Source organism: Rhinichthys klamathensis, unplaced genomic scaffold (genome assembly GCF_029890125.1).
Source record: "Rhinichthys klamathensis goyatoka isolate OS25496 unplaced genomic scaffold, OSU_Roscu_1.1 h1tg000999l_1, whole genome shotgun sequence".
NCBI lineage: Eukaryota > Metazoa > Chordata > Actinopteri > Cypriniformes > Leuciscidae > Rhinichthys > Rhinichthys klamathensis.
Genome location: NW_026607297.1, coordinates 127,501 through 148,123, shown reverse-complemented (window position 1 = coordinate 148,123; position 20,623 = coordinate 127,501). Strand labels below are relative to the sequence as shown.

The 20,623-nt window shown below is 41.9% G+C and overlaps 1 protein-coding gene across 1 annotated transcript in view; it reads right to left on the bottom strand.

The window, feature by feature from the left end:
- LOC130078826 (voltage-dependent T-type calcium channel subunit alpha-1I-like) overlaps positions 1-20,623 on the bottom strand; it is a 51,919-nt gene that overhangs the window by 30,630 nt on the left and 666 nt on the right. Inside the window, exons 2-6 of the mRNA XM_056244516.1 lie at positions 20,158-20,291; positions 10,236-10,333; positions 9,105-9,264; positions 2,167-2,509; positions 1,930-2,022 (exon numbers count right to left, since the gene is read on the bottom strand). Coding sequence (XP_056100491.1) covers positions 1,930-2,022; positions 2,167-2,509; positions 9,105-9,264; positions 10,236-10,333; positions 20,158-20,291 — 828 coding nt within the window. The remainder of the gene's footprint in view (positions 1-1,929; positions 2,023-2,166; positions 2,510-9,104; positions 9,265-10,235; positions 10,334-20,157; positions 20,292-20,623) is intronic.

Sequence of the window (20,623 nt, the reverse complement as noted above, 5' to 3'; positions counted from 1 at the left end):
ACTGCAAACACACACCTGTCTCACTGCAAACACACACCTATCTCACTGCAAACACACACCTATCTCACTGCAAACGCCACTCTCACTGCAAACACACACCTATCTCACTGCAAACACCACTCTCACTGCAAACACACACCTGTCTCACTGCAAACACACACCTGTCTCACTGCAAACACACACCTATCTCACTGCAAACACACACCTATCTCACTGCAAACACCACTCTCACTGCAAACACACACCTGTCTCACTGCAAACACACACCTGTCTCACTGCAAACACACACCTATCTCACTGCAAACACACACCTATCTTACTGCAAAAACACAACTATCTCACTGCAAACACACACCTATCTCACTGCAAACACCACTCTCACTGCAAACACACACCTGTCTCACTGCAAACACACACCTGTCTCACTGCAAACACACACCTGTCTCACTGCAAACACACACCTGTCTCACTGCAAACACACACCTGTCTCACTGCAAACGCCACTCTCACTGCAAACACACACCTATCTCACTGCAAACACACACCTGTCTCACTGCAAACACACACCTATCTCACTGCAAACGCCACTCTCACTGCAAACACACACCTGTCTCACTGCAAACACACACCTATCTCACTGCAAACACACACCTATCTCACTGCAAACGCCACTCTCACTGCAAACACACACCTGTATCACTGCAAACACACACCTATCTCACTGCAAACACACACCTATCTCACTGCAAACACACACCTATCTCACTGCAAACACCACTCTCACTGCAAACACACACCTGTCTCACTGCAAACACACACCTGTCTCACTGCAAACACACAACTATCTCACTGCAAACACACACCTATCTCACTGCAAACACACACCTGTCTCACTGCAAACACACACCTGTCTCACTGCAAACACACACCTGTCTCACTGCAAACACACACCATTCTCACTGCAAACACACACCTGTCTCACTGCAAACGCCACTCTCACTGCAAACACACACCTATCTCACTGCAAACACACACCTGTCTCACTGCAAACACACACCTATCTCACGGCAAACGCCACTCTCACTGCAAACACACACCTGTCTCACACAAACACACACCTATCTCACTGCAAACACACACCTATCTCACTGCAAACGCCACTCTCACTGCAAACACACACCTGTATCACTGCAAACACACACCTATCTCACTGCAAACACACACCTGTCTCACTGCAAACACACACCTATCTCACTGCAAACGCCACTCTCACTGCAAACACACACCTGTCTCACTGCAAACACACACCTATCTCACTGCAAACACACACCTATCTCACTGCAAACACACACCTATCTCACTGCAAACACACACCTATCTCACTGCAAACACACACCTATCTCACTGCAAACACACACCTGTCTCACTGCAAACGCCACTCTCACTGCAAACACCACTCTCACTGCAAACACACACCTATCTCACTGCAAACACACACCTGTCTCACTGCAAACACACACCTATCTCACTGCAAACACACACCTATCTCACTGCCTATCTCACTGCAAACACACACCTGTCTCACTCCAAACACACAGCTGTCTCACTGCAAACACACACCTGTCTCACTGCAAACACACACCTATCTCACTGCAAACACACACCTGTCTCACTGCAAACACACACCTATCTCACTGCAAACACCACTCTCACTGCAAACACACACCTATCTCACTGCAAACGCCACTCTCACTGCAAACACACACCTGTCTCACTGCAAACACACACCTTAGTTAATTCGTTGGTTAAGAATATCAGACAGGCAATATCAGCAAAATGAATCATCATCAGCGTGTCAAATAAAACAATTTATTTTGCTCTTTTAGAACAGACTCATAAATCTGTGTGTGTGTGTGTGTGTGTACTTACAATAATCAGCAGAATAAAATAGATGAAGTTGTAGAATGAGTGAGCGTCCATGACGTAATACATGATTTCCACCCAGCCCTCCAGAGTAATAACCTAAACACACCATCATTAGCAGAAAAACACTTCATACAGTTCTCTGGGAATAGTTTTCTCTTCCAATAAGTTCAAATTTGGCACAAAGCACATCAATCACATCATACGAGCTGCAAAGCTCTGCAGTCTCCCAGGAGAAAATACCTGAAAAATAACGATCCAGGCGTATCCGATGTTGTCGAAGTTGATGGCTCCTTTGTGCGGGTTCCTGTGTCCAGTGTGGCAGTGTGTGTAGTAGCGGTTCCAGTTGACGCAGAGTCCGGGTACGAAGGCGCTGGCGTTGATGAAGGGTTCGGTCACGAGACCCAGAGCCTGATGATGCAGGAGATCCTCCACGTCCAGACAGCACTGGTGTCCCGAAACACGGCGAGCTGGAACGTCTCCACACGACATGATCCCGTTATCCTGAGGCAGAGAGCAGATGAAGGGCCGCTCGTCTTCCTCGTCGGGAGAGTAATACGGGGCGGGTAGTGCCACACCTGTAGAGCTGAGAGAAACAACACACAGTCGAACACGGGATGTGTGCAAAACCTAGGAAGCATCCTAACCAGCTTAGGCGTCACAAGTGCCTGATCTGAACACTCTACACAGGAGACGCGTGTCAGAGACTCTACCAGTCTGGTTCCGGATCGGTAAGATTTTTAATGTTTTTAAAAGAAGTCTCTTCTGCTTCACCAAGATACTTTGAAGAACGATTGGAACTTTGGCACCATTGACTTCCATAGTGGGCGGCAGTGGCTCAGTGGTTCATGTAGGTTGTCTACAAACCGGAAGGTTGGTGGTTCAACCCCAGTTCCACCTGACCAAGTGTCGAGGTGTCCATGAGCAAGACACCTAACCCCAGCTGCTCCCGATGAGCTGGATGGAGCCTTGTATGGCTGACACCGCCGTCGGTGTATGAATGGGTGAATGTGAGGCAAATTGTAAAGGGCTTTGGTGGCCATTGGGTCTGTGAAAGCGCTATATAAATGCAGTCCATTTACCATAGTATTTTTTTTTTCTACTATGGAAGTCAATGGTGCCAAACAACTGTTTGGTTCCAATCGTTCTTCTAAATATCTTCCTTTGTGTTCAGCAGAAGAAAGAAACTCACAACTTGAGGGTGAGTAAATGATGACAGAATTTTCATTTTTGGGTGGAGTATCCCTTTAAAAACACACACAAAAAACAGTAATATTGTTAAATATTATGACAATTTAAAATAACAGTTTTCTATGAGAATATATGTTAAAATGTAATTTATTCCCGTGATCAAAGCTGAATTTCAGCCTCATTACTCCAGTCTTCAGTGTCACATAATCCTTCAGAAATCACTCTAATATGAGGATCTGATGCTCAAAGATTTATGATCAGTGTTGAAAACAGCTTCATATTTTAGTGGTATATATTTAGGTTTAACAGTAAATGCTGTTCTTTTGAAGTTTATATTCATCAAATAATCCTGAAATTAAAATGTAAATCTGTTTTCAACACTGATAATAATCATAAATGTTTCTTGAGCATCAGATCATCATATTAGAGTGATTTCTGAAGGATCATGTGACACTGAAGACTGGAGTAATGATGCTGAAATTCAGATTTGATCACAGGAATAAATTACACTTTACTATATATTCACATAGAAAACTGTTATTTTAAATTGGAATAATATTTCACAATATTGCAGTGTTTTTTTGTGTAGTTTTGATCAAATAAATGCCGCCTCGGTGAGTATAGGAGACTTCTTTTAAAAACTTAAACAATTGTACCGATCCAGAACGGTTGACTGGCAGTGTACAGCGGCGCCGCAGCTTTCATCACGATCGTGAAGTATTTCTGTGGAATATCAAGAGCAACATCCAGGAGAACAGAAACACACGCCGATGGTTTAACAGAGCCGAGAGGGTCAGGGGTTTTATTAGCGATTCCTTCTCTATGATCACAGAGGTGCCATTGAGACGCTTTTAATAAACTCGAGAGCACAGATCAAACACTCAGAGCAAATGAAATGATATTTCAGAAGATTACAGAGGACAAACATCATGAAAGAGAGGCCGAGCGTTCACTGATCTATCAGTGGTTGATCGTCAGCATCTCCTGACAGAGCTGGTGTCAATGCAATAGAATCAAATGTTAATGTTGAATGCTGAAGACTGGAGTAATGATGCTGAAATTCAGCTTTGATCACAGGAATAAATTACACTTTACTATACACTCACCTAAAGGATTATTAGGAACACCATACTAATACTGTGTTTGACCCCCTTTCGCCTTCAGAACTGCCTTAATTCTACGTGGCATTGATTCAACAAGGTGCTGAAAGCATTCTTTAGAAATGTTGGCCCATATTGATAGGATAGCATCTTGCAGTTGATGGAGATTTGTGGGATGCACATCCAGGGCACGAAGCTCCCGTTCCACCACATCCCAAAGATGCTCTATTGGGTTGAGATCTGGTGACTGTGGAGGCCATTTTAGTACAGTGAACTCATTGTCATGTTCAAGAAACCAATTTGAAATGATTCGAGCTTTGTGACATGGTGCATTATCCTGCTGGAAGTAGCCATCAGAGGATGGGGACATGGTGGCCATAAAGGGATGGACATGGTCAGAAACAATGCTCAGGTAGGCCGTGGCATTTAAACGATGCCCAATTGGCACTAAGGGGCCTAAAGTGTGCCAGGAAAACATCCCCCACACCATGACACCACCACCACCAGCCTGCACAGTGGTAACAAGGCATGATGGATCCATGTTCTCATTCTGTTTACGCCAAATTCTGACTCTACCATCTGAATGTCTCAACAGAAATCGAGACTCATCAGACCAGGCAACATTTTTCCAGTCTTCAACTGTCCAATTTTGGTGAGCTCTTGCAAATTGTAGCCTCTTTTTCCTATTTGTAGTGGAGATGAGTGGTACCCGGTGGGGTCTTCTGCTGTTGTAGCCCATCCGCCTCAAGGTTGTGCGTGTTGTGGCTTCACAAATGCTTTGCTGCATACCTCGGTTGTAACGAGTGGTTATTTCAGTCAAAGTTGCTCTTCTATCAGCTTGAATCAGTCGGCCCATTCTCCTCTGACCTCTAGCATCAACAAGGCATTTTCGCCCACAGGACTGCCGCATACTGGATGTTTTTCCCTTTTCACACCATTCTTTGTAAACCCTAGAAATGGTTGTGCGTGAAAATCCCAGTAACTGAGCAGATTGTGAAATACTCAGACCGGCCCGTCTGGCACCAACAACCATGCCACGCTCAAAATTGCTTAAATCACCTTTCTTTCCCATTCTGACATTCAGTTTGGAGTTCAGGAGATTGTCTTGACCAGGACCACACCCCTAAATGCATTGAAGCAACTGCCCTGTGATTGGTTGATTAGATAATTGCATTAATGAGAAATTGAACAGGTGTTCCTAATAATCCTTTAGGTGAGTGTATATTCACATAGAGAACAGCTGATTTACACTGGAGTAATATGTCACTGTTTTACTGTGTTTTTGATCAAATAAATGCAGGTTTGGTGAGCAGAAGAGACTCTTGCAGAAACACTTTTTGAAGGTGTGCCAACTTTTGAACGCGAGTGTGTTCATCAGATTTCCAGGCTGTGTGTGTGTGTGTGTGTGTGACGTCTGCTGGAGTCAGTGGTTATTAAAGCTGCTGTTCTCGAGCGTCTCGGGTTCAGTGGGCTCTGGTAAAGACCGATGGGACAGAGATGTGTTAAAAATAGAGCAGAAGTAAGACAGGAGATTAGAGATCTCCAGCAGGGAGGGCTGGGACTGAGAGGGAACGTGGGAACACAATCCTACGGCGAGATAGAGTACCTTTTAGTCCAAGACGTCTCAAAGAAGACGGTGAATAAACACTAATAATAATATTTAAATGTAACAAAGGTAAAGAAATATTGCGACATACATCCAAGTGAATATCAAAAAAGAGGAAAATGTAGGGCGGAGACTTGGTTTCGTTCCGTCAGTTGTTGATTGGATGTTGAGATGTGGGCGTGGCACTCAGAAATAGAGGCGGGTCTGAATACACGTTTGTGGTCAATCGTAACAAAGGGGCGGAGTTTAAACGCACTAAATGATTGGAGAAACTGTTTCACCCGAAGATCCAGTTATGACAGTTATAAAAAAAATTGAAAAAAGGGAAGGTCTAATTTGTTAACATTAGATAATGCACTCGCTTATATAAACTGACAATGAGCAATATATTTATTACAGCATTTATATCTGCATTAACTAGTACAACTTTGATTTTAAAAAATCTGTTAATAAATGTTGATATTGACTATTGATATTGATAATAAATGTTTATTGTACATAATTTGTGGGTGCCTGCGCATCATTATAGTGTTAATAATGTTGAATGAGAATCAGTTCCTCTTGCAGCATCTCTTCTCTTCTCTGATGACGAGGGCGGGGCTATAACCTGTCACTCACATGAGCTCAGCCAATAGCAAACCACAACCATCCAATCAACTCCCCACAGACACAATCAAGCCCCGCCCACATGTGTTCTTGTTCCTGAAGCGATTCACTCAATATACGACACAATAGAGGAGAAAAGACGAGCACAACTTCACTTTCATGGCGACTTAAACTAATGTAGTTAACTATTCTAACTGAACTCTTAGTGTAAAGTGTTACCAAAACAGGAAATATATCCAGAAAAGAATCATTCACAATAATATCTATAACATTTATTTGAAAAAAAGACTTTAAAGTTCTGCAGGAAAAAATCTCAATGGATGAGAAACACATCCAGCACATCTTCATCAACTCCTGTGTGTGTGTGTGTGTGTGTGTGTGTGTGTAATCTGTGTGTGTGTGTGTCGTATAATCTCACAGTGAGACTAAAGTGTTTTTCTGGTGAATCTGTGTGTGCTGCTCTCCTAACGCTGAAACACACACCCTCCATTATCACAGCCGCCACATGTGTGGCATAACAAGGTCAGAGCCGTAATTCTCCCAGCAGCCCCTGCTGCGCGCCATCACTCATCACAGAGAAACATTAGAGGAGCGAGAGAACGAGGGGGAGAGAGAGAGAGAACGATAGAGAGAGAGAGAGGGAGAGAGAGAACGAGAGAGAGGGAGAGAGAGAGAGAGAGAGAGAGAGAGAGGGAGAGAGAGAATGAAAGAGAGAGAACGAGAGAGAGAGAGAGAGAGAGAGAGAGAGAGAGAGAGAGAGAGAGAGAGAGAGAGAGAGAGAGAGAGAGAGAGAGAGAGAGAGTGATTGTCCAGCTCACATTTCTCAGTAGAAAGAAATATGAAAGTATATTTGCTAGTATATTAGAAAATCAGGATGCTAATGTTTATAATAGCTTAATATCACGCCTTATTGTTGCATTTAGCGGATTAGAGCGGTGCGATCATACGGTTACAATCTTGTAAAGTCGGCATGAAATGAAAACTGAAAAATTATGAGGTCAAAACAAGTTAATATAAATAATAAATATTATAAATAAAAATTATACCCGCACAAATGAATCATTCAACAATAAAATCAACGCATTTAGAAAAAAGATCTATTTTGGATATGCATGTTGTTGCTTTTATTGTGAATGATTTGTTTGTTCATCTCAGTTTTTAGTCAAAATGTCTAAACTAGAGGCTCCAGGGAAGCGACGGATGGTGACATCGATAATAAACAAGTAAATCTGGAATAAATCACAGCAGAAGTTATGCTTTTCTTACTCAGTATTTTAATATTTTTTGAATTAACATTATTTTTCTTTCCCCATTGGCAGATAATTTAGCTTGTTTTAAGCAAAAACTCTCTTATTTAGATGTTTCCCCCCAGACAACAAGACTTAGTCTCTTACAGCTTTATACTACTTTAGTAAATGCATCTTGATTAAAGAATGTTTAGATATTTTGACTGGAAACAAGACAAAAATACTGAGTAAGAAAAGCATGTTTTGCAGTGTGACATGACTTCTCCAGTGATTTATTCCAGATTTACTTATTTATTATCGATTACACTTGAATTTACATCAAAATACAGAAAAAAAAGATCTGTCGCTACTTCCATTACATTGTGATTTTAGGACTTTAAACATGCATTGTGTGAGTAAACAGATTCTAACCGGCCATGGAACTGAATTTTGCATTATTTTCTGGATATATTTTTAACCCAGCGAGCACTTGCTCCTTTCATACGTCACCGATTCTTGAGACACAGAGAGATGCGTCCGCTACTGATTCTCAGTCATTAGTAGTGATTTCTGCTCACTGAAGTGCGCTTGTGTGAGGGATCTGCAGTGCGCTCTAATGAGGGATCAGCGTGACAGCTTCACTGATGTCTCTCGGAGTTACGCTGGTCAAGAGCGGCACGGCCCTCAAACCCCAGGAGAGCCTTCAGGGATGTGAATGTCAACCAGAATAGAAACTCACGTTCCATCAGAAACCAGTCAGAAAGAAGACGCAGACAACGATCAGGAGGATGAAAACCAGCACTGGTTAAAGTGCCCTATTATGATATTTTAAAACATCCTAATTTAGTCTCCTACAAAAGATTTACATGCATCCAAAGTCAAAAAACTCTTCCTCATAATCTCCACTGCAGTGTCAGCTCTTTCTCTCAGTGTCTGAAACGCTTCGATTGAAGATTCAGTCTCTCTAAGCCCCGCCTCTCTGAGAGCTGCTCTGCGCTGATTGGCCAGAACGCTCATTATCATATCTGAATCTCAGCTCTTGATCACAGTGATACGAACAGTAACGATGGCGTGGGTTTCACCGTATCAATCTCAAACAGCGTCTCCTCGACACGAACAACACGAACCGAACTCTCCCAGTCTCAGATACACTACAGTGATTGAGGGCGGAGCTAAGAGACGCTGCTCAGCCAATCAGGAGCATTATGCAAACGAGTTACAAACCTACAGGATCAGCAGGAAGTGAGAGTGAATTACTGACGACTCGTTTCAGTTCAGAATCACTTCTTTCTTCCTCAAGAACTTTATTTATGTGCACTTTGATCTTTAAAACTTTGCAGAGTTTTTACATTCACAAACATCTCTATTACACACTACATGAATCCGGTAAAGCATAACAGGGGCACTTTAGGTGGCAGTTAGTGTTAGTGTGTCAGTGGCGTTCAGACTCACAGGGTGAAGTTCTCCTCCGGGTAGCAGCGGTTGCGCAGAAGCCCCGCCCACAACTGAACACCGATGATGCCGAAGATGAAGAAGACGAAGAAGCAGAGCAGAAGAACGTTCCCCAACATCGGCAGTGTGTCCAACAGCAGATTCACCAGGATCCTCATGCCTGACACACACACACACACAGTTAGCCAGGTACATACAGTACACTTACGTAAAGCATATTGTTTATATCGTCAAAAAATGTAGCTACAGTCAAACCAAAGTTTATTCAGACTCGTTCAACATTTCTCACATTATCTCAGTTTATTCGCTATAGTTTAGAAAACGGTGATAAATATGAGCAGAACTCAGTTCTCAGATCAGTGGATATTTGACTGGTTTTGTCCGTCCTTCTGTTAGACTCTCACACATGAATTATGTTGAATATCTGTCAGCTGTTAAATTTAACTACACAATTAGATAATACCAGTTTAGCTCAACCAGTGACCAAGCAATGCTTCATGTTGTTCAGTCTGTGTGTAAAAAGAGCATTAGCAATTACAGAAAACACACTTCAGCAGAACATGATCAGCTCAAAGTGGAGGAATCATTATTGGCCCAAGGTTTCACTGGTAGTCGCTGTATGAAGAATATTTGGGTGTAATATGTCCCAGTTTACTTTATTTTGCTCTCCTCACTTACATAAATGAACGTTAGTGTCCTGATCACACTAGTGAAACAATATCTGGTGTCTTTTTGGTTATATTATTGCACAGTTCTAATCTGATAAACGCAACTATAAGGCATGAAGATATTGAGATATTCGAAACATCATGAATTGCTGAAAGCTTTAAAACAAACACTGGACTTCACGAGCCGAACACATCAGCGCTCGATCAGAAGTTAATGCTTTCCCACAGACTCAAACACTGCTCATCTCTACTCAGGATCTTTCCATATTTCTGTGTGACAGGCTCAGATGTGAGGATGAGGGAAGGAGTTTCTGGCTGTGATGTGAAGGAGAGCGTTCAGAGGTCTAGTCTTCAAGCGCTGTGTGTGTGTGTGTACAGTGAGTGTGTGTGTGTGTGTGTGAGCTGTAAATGACGAGCCTCATCCGACACGCAAACAGAGAGTTTAGAGAAGCTGTGGACTCACTGGGGACTCTGTTGATGGCTTTGAGCGGTCGCAGGACTCTCACTGTCCGGATGGCCGTCAGGTTGATGTTCTGCAGGTCCAGCGAATACTCCACCACCCTAAACACACACACACACACACACACACACACACACACACACACACACACGTTAAAAGCACACATTTCATGAGTCTAACACAGCAGTCTGAATCTCCAGCAGAAGCTCCTCAAACACACACACGCACACACACACACACACTCCAGCAGAAGCTCCTGAAACACACACACACACACACACACACACACACACACACACACACACACACTCCAGCAGAAGCTCCTCAAACACACACACACACACACACACACTCCAGCAGAAGCTCCTCAAACACACACACACACACACACACACACACACACACTCCAGCAGAAGCTCCTCAAACACACACACACACACACACTCCAGCAGAAGCTCCTCAAACACACACATACACACACACACTCCAGCAGAAGCTCCTCAAACACACACATACACACACACACTCCAGCAGAAGCTCCACACACACACACACAGCTGGTGTGATGATCTCTGGCATCTGATCGTATGCTCAACATATTCACACACATGCAAACACAGAGCCGGCGTTCATTAAAGATCTCCATCTGTCCTGCTTTCACACACTGATTTACAGACTGATCAGAGTCTCTATTCTGTAGACACAAATAAAACACACACACGTCAGCGAAACAGAAGGTTTGATACGCAGCGGATCACATGCGTTTCAGTGAGTGACCTCAGTCCTGCTGAACGAGAGCTGGTGGGCTGTAGGTTCAAATGAGACATTAATGTTGTAAAATCATGATAAAAGCACAGCAATGAACGGGTTATTCTCCAAAAATCAACAATTCAACCCAATGCAGCAACTCAGTTTAATTTCAAAATGTTTGTATAAAGTGATTTGAATTATTGCTATCCATTCCTTATTTTGTCAGATTTTTTAATTATCAATCAAAAACCAAACAACAAAAATGCTCTCCGTGTGTTCCCTTTCAAACTAAATTTTCTGACTGTAATCATAATGCAAAACCTAATACTTAACAAAAAGGAAATCTAAACCTTGACCAAAAGTAGTCTTATAGAATGTCTAAATGTCTAAACGCAAAATCTAATAAAAATAAGAAATTATGTCTAAAAAAACAACTAGGGAATCCAAAAGCCTCTCTCTATATTTACATAGGCAGTGTACAGGTGTTTACATCATGATATTACACAAGCATTTATTATCATTGTTTACATCATGATATTACACAAGCATTTATGTGTTAACGCCTTCAGAAGGCACTGTTCTCACTTCAAATAATGGAAAGGCCTCCCCTCTATTTTAAACTAAAATATTGCATTTTTGAAAAATGAAAAATAATTAATTTAAATGGAACAAATAGTTCATAAAAATTGTTTAAATATTTTAGAGTATCATAAAATCTCCTCAAAATTCAAAATAATAATCTAAAATATTATTGAACAAAAATATATTACATTGATTTTCCTGGGAAAAAATTAGATTTGTCCAATGTATTTGAATTGACAAAATGTAAATATTCTCAACTTTTGAAAGCAAGTAAAACTCAAAAATACTCATGCAAAAATCCAAACAAAATATGTTTGTTTGTTTTTTTACTAGAGTGTATGAGAATATCAGCATCATGAAACACTCCTGACCCGAACCGAGAAGCTTTTAGTTACGAACCACATCATCCCGCTTCATCGGTTCAGGTGTTCAGGTGTTTATGTGTTTATGTGTTTATGTGTTTATGTGTTTGGGTGTTTAGGTGTTCAGGTGTTTATGTGTTTATGTGTTTATGTGTTTATGTGTTTGGGTGTTTAGGTGTTCAGGTGTTTATGTGTTTATGTGTTTATGTGTTTGGGTGTTTAGGTGTTCAGGTGTTTGTTTATGTGTTTGGGTGTTCAGGTGTTTAGGTGTTTAGGTGTTTAGGTGTTTATGTGTTTATGTGTTTGGGTGTTCAGGTGTTCAGGTGTTCATGTGTTTGGGTGTTTAGGTGTTCAGGTGTTTATGTGTTTATGTGTTTGGGTGTTTAGGTGTTTGGGTGTTTAGGTGTTCAGGTGTTTATGTGTTTATGTGTTTGGGTGTTTAGGTGTTCAGGTGTTTGTTTATGTGTTTGGGTGTTCAGGTGTTTAGGTGTTCATGTGTTTGGGTGTTTAGGTGTTCAGGTGTTCATGTGTTTGGGTGTTTAGGTGTTCAGGTGTTTATGTGTTTATGTGTTTGGGTGTTCAGGTGTTTGGGTGTTTAGGTGTTCAGGTGTTTATGTGTTTATGTGTTTGGGTGTTTAGGTGTTCAGGTGTTTATGTGTTTATGTGTTTGGGTGTTTAGGTGTTCAGGTGTTTATGTGTTTATGTGTTTGGGTGTTTAGGTGTTCAGGTGTTTATGTGTTTATGTGTTTGGGTGTTTAGGTGTTTGGGTGTTTAGGTGTTCAGGTGTTCAGGTGTTTATGTGTTTATGTGTTTGGGTGTTTGGGTGTTCAGGTGTTCAGGTGTTCAGGTGTTCATGTGTTTATGTGTTTGGGTGTTCAGGTGTTCAGGTGTTCATGTGTTTATGTGTTTGGGTGTTCAGGTGTTTATGTGTTTATGTGTTTGGGTGTTTAGGTGTTCAGGTGTTCAGGTGTTTATGTGTTTATGTGTTTGGGTGTTCAGGTGTTCAGGTGTTCAGGTGTTTATGTGTTTGGGTGTTCAGGTGTTCAGGTGTTTATGTGTTTATGTGTTTGGGTGTTTAGGTGTTCAGGTGTTCAGGTGTTTATGTGTTTATGTGTTTGGGTGTTTAGGTGTTCAGGTGTTTATGTGTTTATGTGTTTGGGTGTTTAGGTGTTCAGGTGTTCAGGTGTTTATGTGTTTGGGTGTTTAGGTGTTCAGGTGTTCAGGTGTTTATGTGTTTATGTGTTTGGGTGTTTAGGTGTTCAGGTGTTTATGTGTTTATGTGTTTGGGTGTTTAGGTGTTTGGGTGTTTAGGTGTTCAGGTGTTCAGGTGTTTATGTGTTTATGTGTTTGGGTGTTCAGGTGTTCAGGTGTTCAGGTGTTCATGTGTTTATGTGTTTGGGTGTTCAGGTGTTCAGGTGTTCATGTGTTTATGTGTTTGGGTGTTCAGGTGTTCAGGTGTTTATGTGTTTATGTGTTTGGGTGTTTAGGTGTTCAGGTGTTCAGGTGTTTATGTGTTTATGTGTTTGGGTGTTCAGGTGTTCAGGTGTTCAGGTGTTTATGTGTTTGGGTGTTCAGGTGTTCAGGTGTTTATGTGTTTATGTGTTTGGGTGTTTAGGTGTTCAGGTGTTCAGGTGTTTATGTGTTTATGTGTTTGGGTGTTTAGGTGTTCAGGTGTTCAGGTGTTTATGTGTTTGGGTGTTTGGGTGTTTAGGTGTTCAGGTGTTTATGTGTTTATGTGTTTGGGTGTTTAGGTGTTCAGGTGTTCAGGTGTTTATGTGTTTGGGTGTTTAGGTGTTCAGGTGTTCAGGTGTTTATGTGTTTATGTGTTTGGGTGTTTAGGTGTTCAGGTGTTTATGTGTTTATGTGTTTGGGTGTTTAGGTGTTTGGGTGTTTAGGTGTTCAGGTGTTCAGGTGTTTATGTGTTTATGTGTTTGGGTGTTCAGGTGTTCAGGTGTTCAGGTGTTCATGTGTTTATGTGTTTGGGTGTTCAGGTGTTCAGGTGTTCATGTGTTTATGTGTTTGGGTGTTCAGGTGTTCAGGTGTTTATGTGTTTATGTGTTTGGGTGTTTAGGTGTTCAGGTGTTCAGGTGTTTATGTGTTTATGTGTTTGGGTGTTCAGGTGTTCAGGTGTTCAGGTGTTTATGTGTTTGGGTGTTCAGGTGTTCAGGTGTTTATGTGTTTATGTGTTTGGGTGTTTAGGTGTTCAGGTGTTCAGGTGTTTATGTGTTTATGTGTTTGGGTGTTTAGGTGTTCAGGTGTTTATGTGTTTATGTGTTTGGGTGTTTAGGTGTTCAGGTGTTCAGGTGTTTATGTGTTTATGTGTTTGGGTGTTCAGGTGTTCAGGTGTTCATGTGTTTATGTGTTTGGGTGTTCAGGTGTTCAGGTGTTTATGTGTTTATGTGTTTGGGTGTTTAGGTGTTCAGGTGTTCAGGTGTTTATGTGTTTATGTGTTTGGGTGTTCAGGTGTTCAGGTGTTCATGTGTTTATGTGTTTGGGTGTTTGGGTGTTCAGGTGTTCAGGTGTTCATGTGTTTATGTGTTTGGGTGTTTAGGTGTTCAGGTGTTTATGTGTTTATGTGTTTGGGTGTTTGGGTGTTTAGGTGTTCAGGTGTTCAGGTGTTTATGTGTTTATGTGTTTGGGTGTTTAGGTGTTCAGGTGTTTATGTGTTTATGTGTTTGGGTGTTTAGGTGTTCAGGTGTTTATGTGTTTATGTGTTTGGGTGTTTAGGTGTTCAGGGGCTCGTTCTTCGTACGTTGCTTAAAACATCCGAGATCAAATGAGACATCTAAGATGATATCATCGTGCTAATCATGATCCGGCTAATTGGGTTTTTCGAGCACACCTGTTGTTTATGATTAGTATCGCTGGATTGAGTTATCTGAGATAATTGCGCGTTCATGCGCTGGTTTAAAAGGGGATATGTATCGATAGTAGAAACATTGATCAGCAACGCTGCTATTGGCTGCTCAGCGTGGCCAAAGAGCGCGCTCAGTTTTACTCTGCAGCAGAGCAAGAGTTATTGCTTGAAGGATATGCAGAATTTGAAAACATAATTAAAACGCCAGGGAACACCTCAAAGTGTGCAAAGCCAGGAGAGAGGGCTGGCAAAAAGTAGCAGACAAATTAAGTTTGTAGTGACCATGTTAGATGTTTTTATCACTTCTTACAGTATATATTTTTTTATTTGAATAATTTCTAAATAATTAATAACTTTGTTCATTGTAATGTCAGTCACCACCCACTACTAGAACATGGGAACAAGTAAAAGTGAAGTACTAGAATATTCTACATAATGGTAATTTGTACTAAAGGCTACTATAGTCTCTTTTAAAAAGGCACTGTTAATAAATGTTTGCTTGTTTATAAAAGCAACCAAGAAAAAGGCTGAGAAAAAAAAGAAAAGAAAAACAAACAGGTGGTGGTCCTGCACCCCCACATTATACCCCGGCAGAAGAGCTGGCCCTTGGGTTAAATGTGAACCGACCCGTCCTGGGTTCAGCTCTTCCTCAGACACACAGCAGGGACCAGTAGCAGCAACTCCTTCATTACTGGTAAATGAACTTTAAATGATCTTACACTGTAAAATATTTTTTTGCTGCACTATAGGCCTATAATCCCAATGGCTGGTCCAGTCATATCAACTGTTAAACCTTGAGTAGGCCTAGTGATGAATTGCTTACTTGTGAAAGTGTGCATGTGTGAAACTAGTTAAGAACATGTAGCCTAGTTAATGTAAAAAAATATGTTGCCATGAGTTATTGATCACATTTCCCCCAGTGTACTTCATTGTAATGAAATTGTTTTTTCCTCTTTTGTGCAGTTTTAAACACCAACACATTTATCTGTTCCTGGCTGATCCATGTGCAGTAAGTGGACTTTTCCAAAGTTTACATCAAAAGGGAAGAAAGTACAACACTTTGTAATGCCCATTTCCCCAGCAATGCACAGGACAGTGAAGAAACTCTCTCAGATGACTGTCTTTTGGAGAAAGTATCTTTAAATAACTTTACTTAATTTACACTTGAGTACCTATTATTTCTGAATGCAATATGTGTTGCAGGAGTCCACATCTACAGAAAGGCCTACAGAAGAGTCTGCACAAAGCAGTGATACAGAGGTGGGCAGTGTATACTTTTCCTTTTATTTTTTGTTGCATAAGGCTTGTGTTGACAGGTTTAACCCAAGCCCCCTGCCCCTAGAAAATAGAGTATTTGGGGGGGTGGGGGACCTGACAATTTAAATAAAAAATCAAAGAACTAAGCATATTTGTCTTGTCTTTTATTAAACATTTAATGAAATGTTTTATATTTTTGCTGATGGTGGAAATGTTGTGTAAATGGCACATGTAATGTCACAGGCCCTGTCAAGTGCAACCCTCAGGCTTTTCAGACACTGAAATCTTCCCTTTAGTTGGCCAAAGTTCATTTCATTGTGTGACCTTGTCCTGGCTAGAGCTGCATTGTAACTGTGTATGTAATACAGTGAGCTTGATATTGATACCATGTTCAAGTAATGTGCATAAATGTGAATCTCTGTGCTTCCACATTTGTGATATGGAACAGTCACACACCATCTAGAGATTTTAGTCTGTCAACTGCCTTTTTTTTAATTTGATATAATATTACTAATCTTGAATATTAAGAATTGTAATAGTAACTTGGCTGCACATTTACATTGTGATCCCCCTTTCTGTTCACAAAATCCCCTTCATAGAGGCCTTGATGGGAACATGTGTGCAGTCTATTGACCAATCACATTAGTGAAGCCAGAGGGACATATCTGTGTCATATTAATCGGCATGTTCATGATTGCATGATCTTCATTAAAAATTATAATATACCTGCGTTGGCAAAAAAAAAAAACCCTGCTATAGCCTACAACCTTGGGTCTAAACTGGCTTGGAAATGCCACAAAAAAACACCCTAAAAACTGCTTGAGCGCCAGGGTAAACTTCGTGAATGACACGACAGACAGCACTTATCAAGTTCTCCGCATCTCCAATAGTTTAAAGGAAAAGAGCCACTCGCAAATAATATCAGGACAATGCACACAGTTTGTGCTGTTATTAAAGGCCGACTCCGACGAGTCGAACATTTGATGTGCGTTTCCAAAAATAATTGATGTAAATGACATCCTCACGAGTCATGAGAAAAATTATATCTCTCAAAAAGTACACTATCGCACTGCGTTAAAAGACTTCTCATTTCACCTCCGCTTATAAAGCCGCGAGCTAATCCTGTTTACATGAAATAAGCCTGCTCACGAGCAGTTTCAAGCTAGCGCACCTGTTGCTATGACAGCAAGTCTAGGATGAGCTTCGAAGAACCAAACGATCCAAGATCATGCCAAATCGTCAACAATCAAATCCAGCTAACTGAGTTAGCGACGTACGAAGAACGAGCCCCTGGTGTTCATGTGTTCCGGTGTTTAGGTGTTTAGGTGTTTGAGTGTTCAGGTGTTTAGGTGTTCAGGTATTCATGTGTTTGGGTGTTCGGGTGTTTAGGTGTTTGAGTGATCAGGTGTTCATGTGTTTGGGTGTTCAGGTGTTCATGTGTTCGGGTGTTCGGGTGTTTAGGTGTTTGAGTGTTCAGGTGTTCATGTGTTTGGGTGTTCGGGTGTTTAGGTGTTTGAGTGTTCAGGTGTTCATGTGTTTGGGTGTTCAGGTGTTCATGTGTTCGGGTGTTCGGGTGTTTAGGTGTTTGAGTGTTCAGGTATTCATGTGTTTGGGTGTTCAGGTGTTCATGTGTTCGGGTGTTCGGGTGTTTAGGTGTTTGAGTGTTCAGGTATTCATGTGTTTGGGTGTTCGGTTGTTTAGGTGTTTGAGTGTTCAGGTGTTCATGTGTTTGGGTGTTCAGGTGTTCATGTGTTCGGGTGTTCAGGTGTTTAGGTGTTTGAGTGTTCAGGTGTTCATGTGTTTGGGTGTTCAGGTGTTCATGTGTTCGGGTGTTCGGGTGTTTAGGTGTTTGAGTGTTCAGGTATTCATGTCTTTGGGTGTTCAGGTGTTCATGTGTTCGGGTGTTCGGGTGTTTAGGTGTTTGAGTGTTCAGGTATTCATGTGTTTGGGTGTTCGGGTGTTTAGGTGTTTGAGTGTTCAGGTGTTCATGTGTTTGGGTGTTCAGGTGTTCATGTGTTCGGGTGTTCGGGTGTTTAGGTGTTTGAGTGTTCAGGTGTTCATGTGTTTGGGTGTTTAGGTGTTCGAGTGTTCAGGTGTTTAGGTGTTCAGGTGTTCATGTGTTTGGGTGTTCATGTGTTCGGGTGTTCGAGTGTTCAGGTGTTTAGGTGTTCAGGTGTTCATGTGTTTGGGTGTTTAGGTGTTCGAGTGTTCAGGTGTTTAGGTGTTCAGGTGTTCATGTGTTTGGGTGTTCGGGTGTTTAGGTGTTTGAGTGTTCAGGTGTTTAGGTGTTTGGGTGTTTAGGTGTTCGAGTGTTCAGGTGTTTGGGTGTTCAGGTGTTCATGTGTTTGGGTGTTTAGGTGTTCGAGTGTTCAGGTGTTTGGGTGTTCAGGTGTTCATGTGTTTGGGTGTTTGGGTGTTTAGGTGTTCAGGTGTTCATGTGTTTGGGTGTTCAGGTGTTCATGTGTTTGGGTGTTCATGTGTTCGGGTGTTCGGGTGTTTAGGTGTTCGAGTGTTCAGGTGTTTAGGTGTTCAGGTGTTCATGTGTTTGGGTGTTTAGGTGTTCGAGTGTTCAGGTGTTTAGGTGTTCAGGTGTTCATGTGTTTGGGTGTTCGGGTGTTTAGGTGTTTGAGTGTTCAGGTGTTCATGTGTTTGGGTGTTTGGGTGTTTAGGTGTTCGAGTGTTCAGGTGTTTGGGTGTTCAGGTGTTCATGTGTTTGGGTGTTTAGGTGTTCGAGTGTTCAGGTGTTCATGTGTTTGGGTGTTTGGGTGTTTAGGTGTTCAGGTGTTCATGTGTTTGGGTGTTCAGGTGTTCATGTGTTTGGGTGTTTATGTGTTCGGGTGTTTAGGTGTTTGAGTGTTCAGGTGTTCATGTGTTTGGGTGTTTAGGTGTTCGAGTGTTCAGGTGTTTAGGTGTTCAGGTGTTCATGTGTTTGGGTGTTCGGGTGTTTGAGTGTTCAGGTGTTCATGTGTTTGGGTGTTTGGGTGTTTAGGTGTTCGAGTATTCAGGTGTTTGGGTGTTCGGGTGTTTAGGTGTTCAGGTGTTTGGGTGTTTAGGTGTTCAGGTGTTCATGTGTTTGGGTGTTCAGGTGTTCATGTGTTCATGTGTTTTGGTGTTCATGTGTTCGGGTGTTCGGGTGTTTAGGTGTTTGAGTGTTCAGGTGTTCATGTGTTTGGGTGTTTAGGTGTTCGAGTGTTCAGGTGTTTAGGTGTTCAGGTGTTCATGTGTTTGGGTGTTCGGGTGTTTAGGTGTTTGAGTGTTCAGGTGTTCATGTGTTTGGGTGTTTGGGTGTTTAGGTGTTCAGGTGTTTGGGTGTTCGGGTGTTTAGGTGTTCATGTGTTTGGGTGTTTAGGTGTTCAGGTGTTCATGTGTTTGGGTGTTCAGGTGTTCATGTGTTTGGGTGTTTAGGTGTTCGAGTGTTCAGGTGTTTGGGTGTTCGGGTGTTTAGGTGTTCAGGTGTTCAGGTGTTCATGTGTTTGGGTGTTCAGGTGTTCATGTGTTTGGGTGTTCAGGTGTTCATGTGTTTGGGTGTTCAGGTGTTCATGTGTTTGGGTGTTTAGGTGTTCGAGTGTTCAGGTGTTTGGGTGTTTGGGTGTTCAGGTGTTTAGGTGTTCAGGTGTTTAGGTGTTCAGGTGTTTAGGTGTTCAGGTGTTTAGGTGTTTGGGTGTTAGGGTGTTCGAGTGTTCGGGTGTTCAGGTGTTTGGGTGTTTGGGTGTTCGAGTGTTCGGGTGTTTAGGTGTTTGGGTGTTTGGGTGTTCGAGTGTTCGGGTGTTCAGGTGTTCGGGTGTTCAGGTGTTTGGGTGTTTAGGTGTTTGGGTGTTCGAGTGTTCGGGTGTTTAGGTGTTTGGTTGTTCGGGTGTTTGTTCAGGTGTTTAGGTGTTTGGGTGTTTGGGTGTTCGAGTGTTCGGGTGTTTAGGTGTTTGGGTGTTTGGGTGTTCGAGTGTTCGGGTGTTCAGGTGTTCGGGTGTTCAGGTGTTTGGGTGTTTAGGTGTTTGGGTGTTCGAGTGTTCGGGTGTTTAGGTGTTTGGTTGTTCGGGTGTTTGTTCGGGTGTTTAGGTGTTTAGGAATCAAACCCCTATAACGCGTATGTTTAAGCACCGAACATGAGAAACCTTCTCACCCGGCCATCACAATGAAGAAGTCCAGTCTGTTCCAGGTGTCGCCCAGATAACAGCGCTGGCCGAAGATCCCCAGAGCCACGATCTTCACCACCATCTCCAGTGCAAAGAAGATGTATATGAAGGCGTCGAATGCCTGCGTTTAAAACACACTTCATATTCACTCATATATTCAGATGAGAACAAAGACACTATTCTCTTCTGCTTTACAGCTGGTTTCAACTTCACTTCATAAGTGATGAACTTTGTAATACTGACTGACAGTAATTGAACTGAACTGAATCAACATTGAACTGACTCAAAGTGAATTAAAAACTGCTTTACTTTACACTGTTATTGAACTGAACTGAATCAACATTGAACTGAATCAAAGTGAATTAAAACTGCTAAACTTTACACTGTTATTGAACTGAACTGAATCAACAATGAACTGAATTGACACTTGTTTTTTTAGAGCTGCTTATAGCT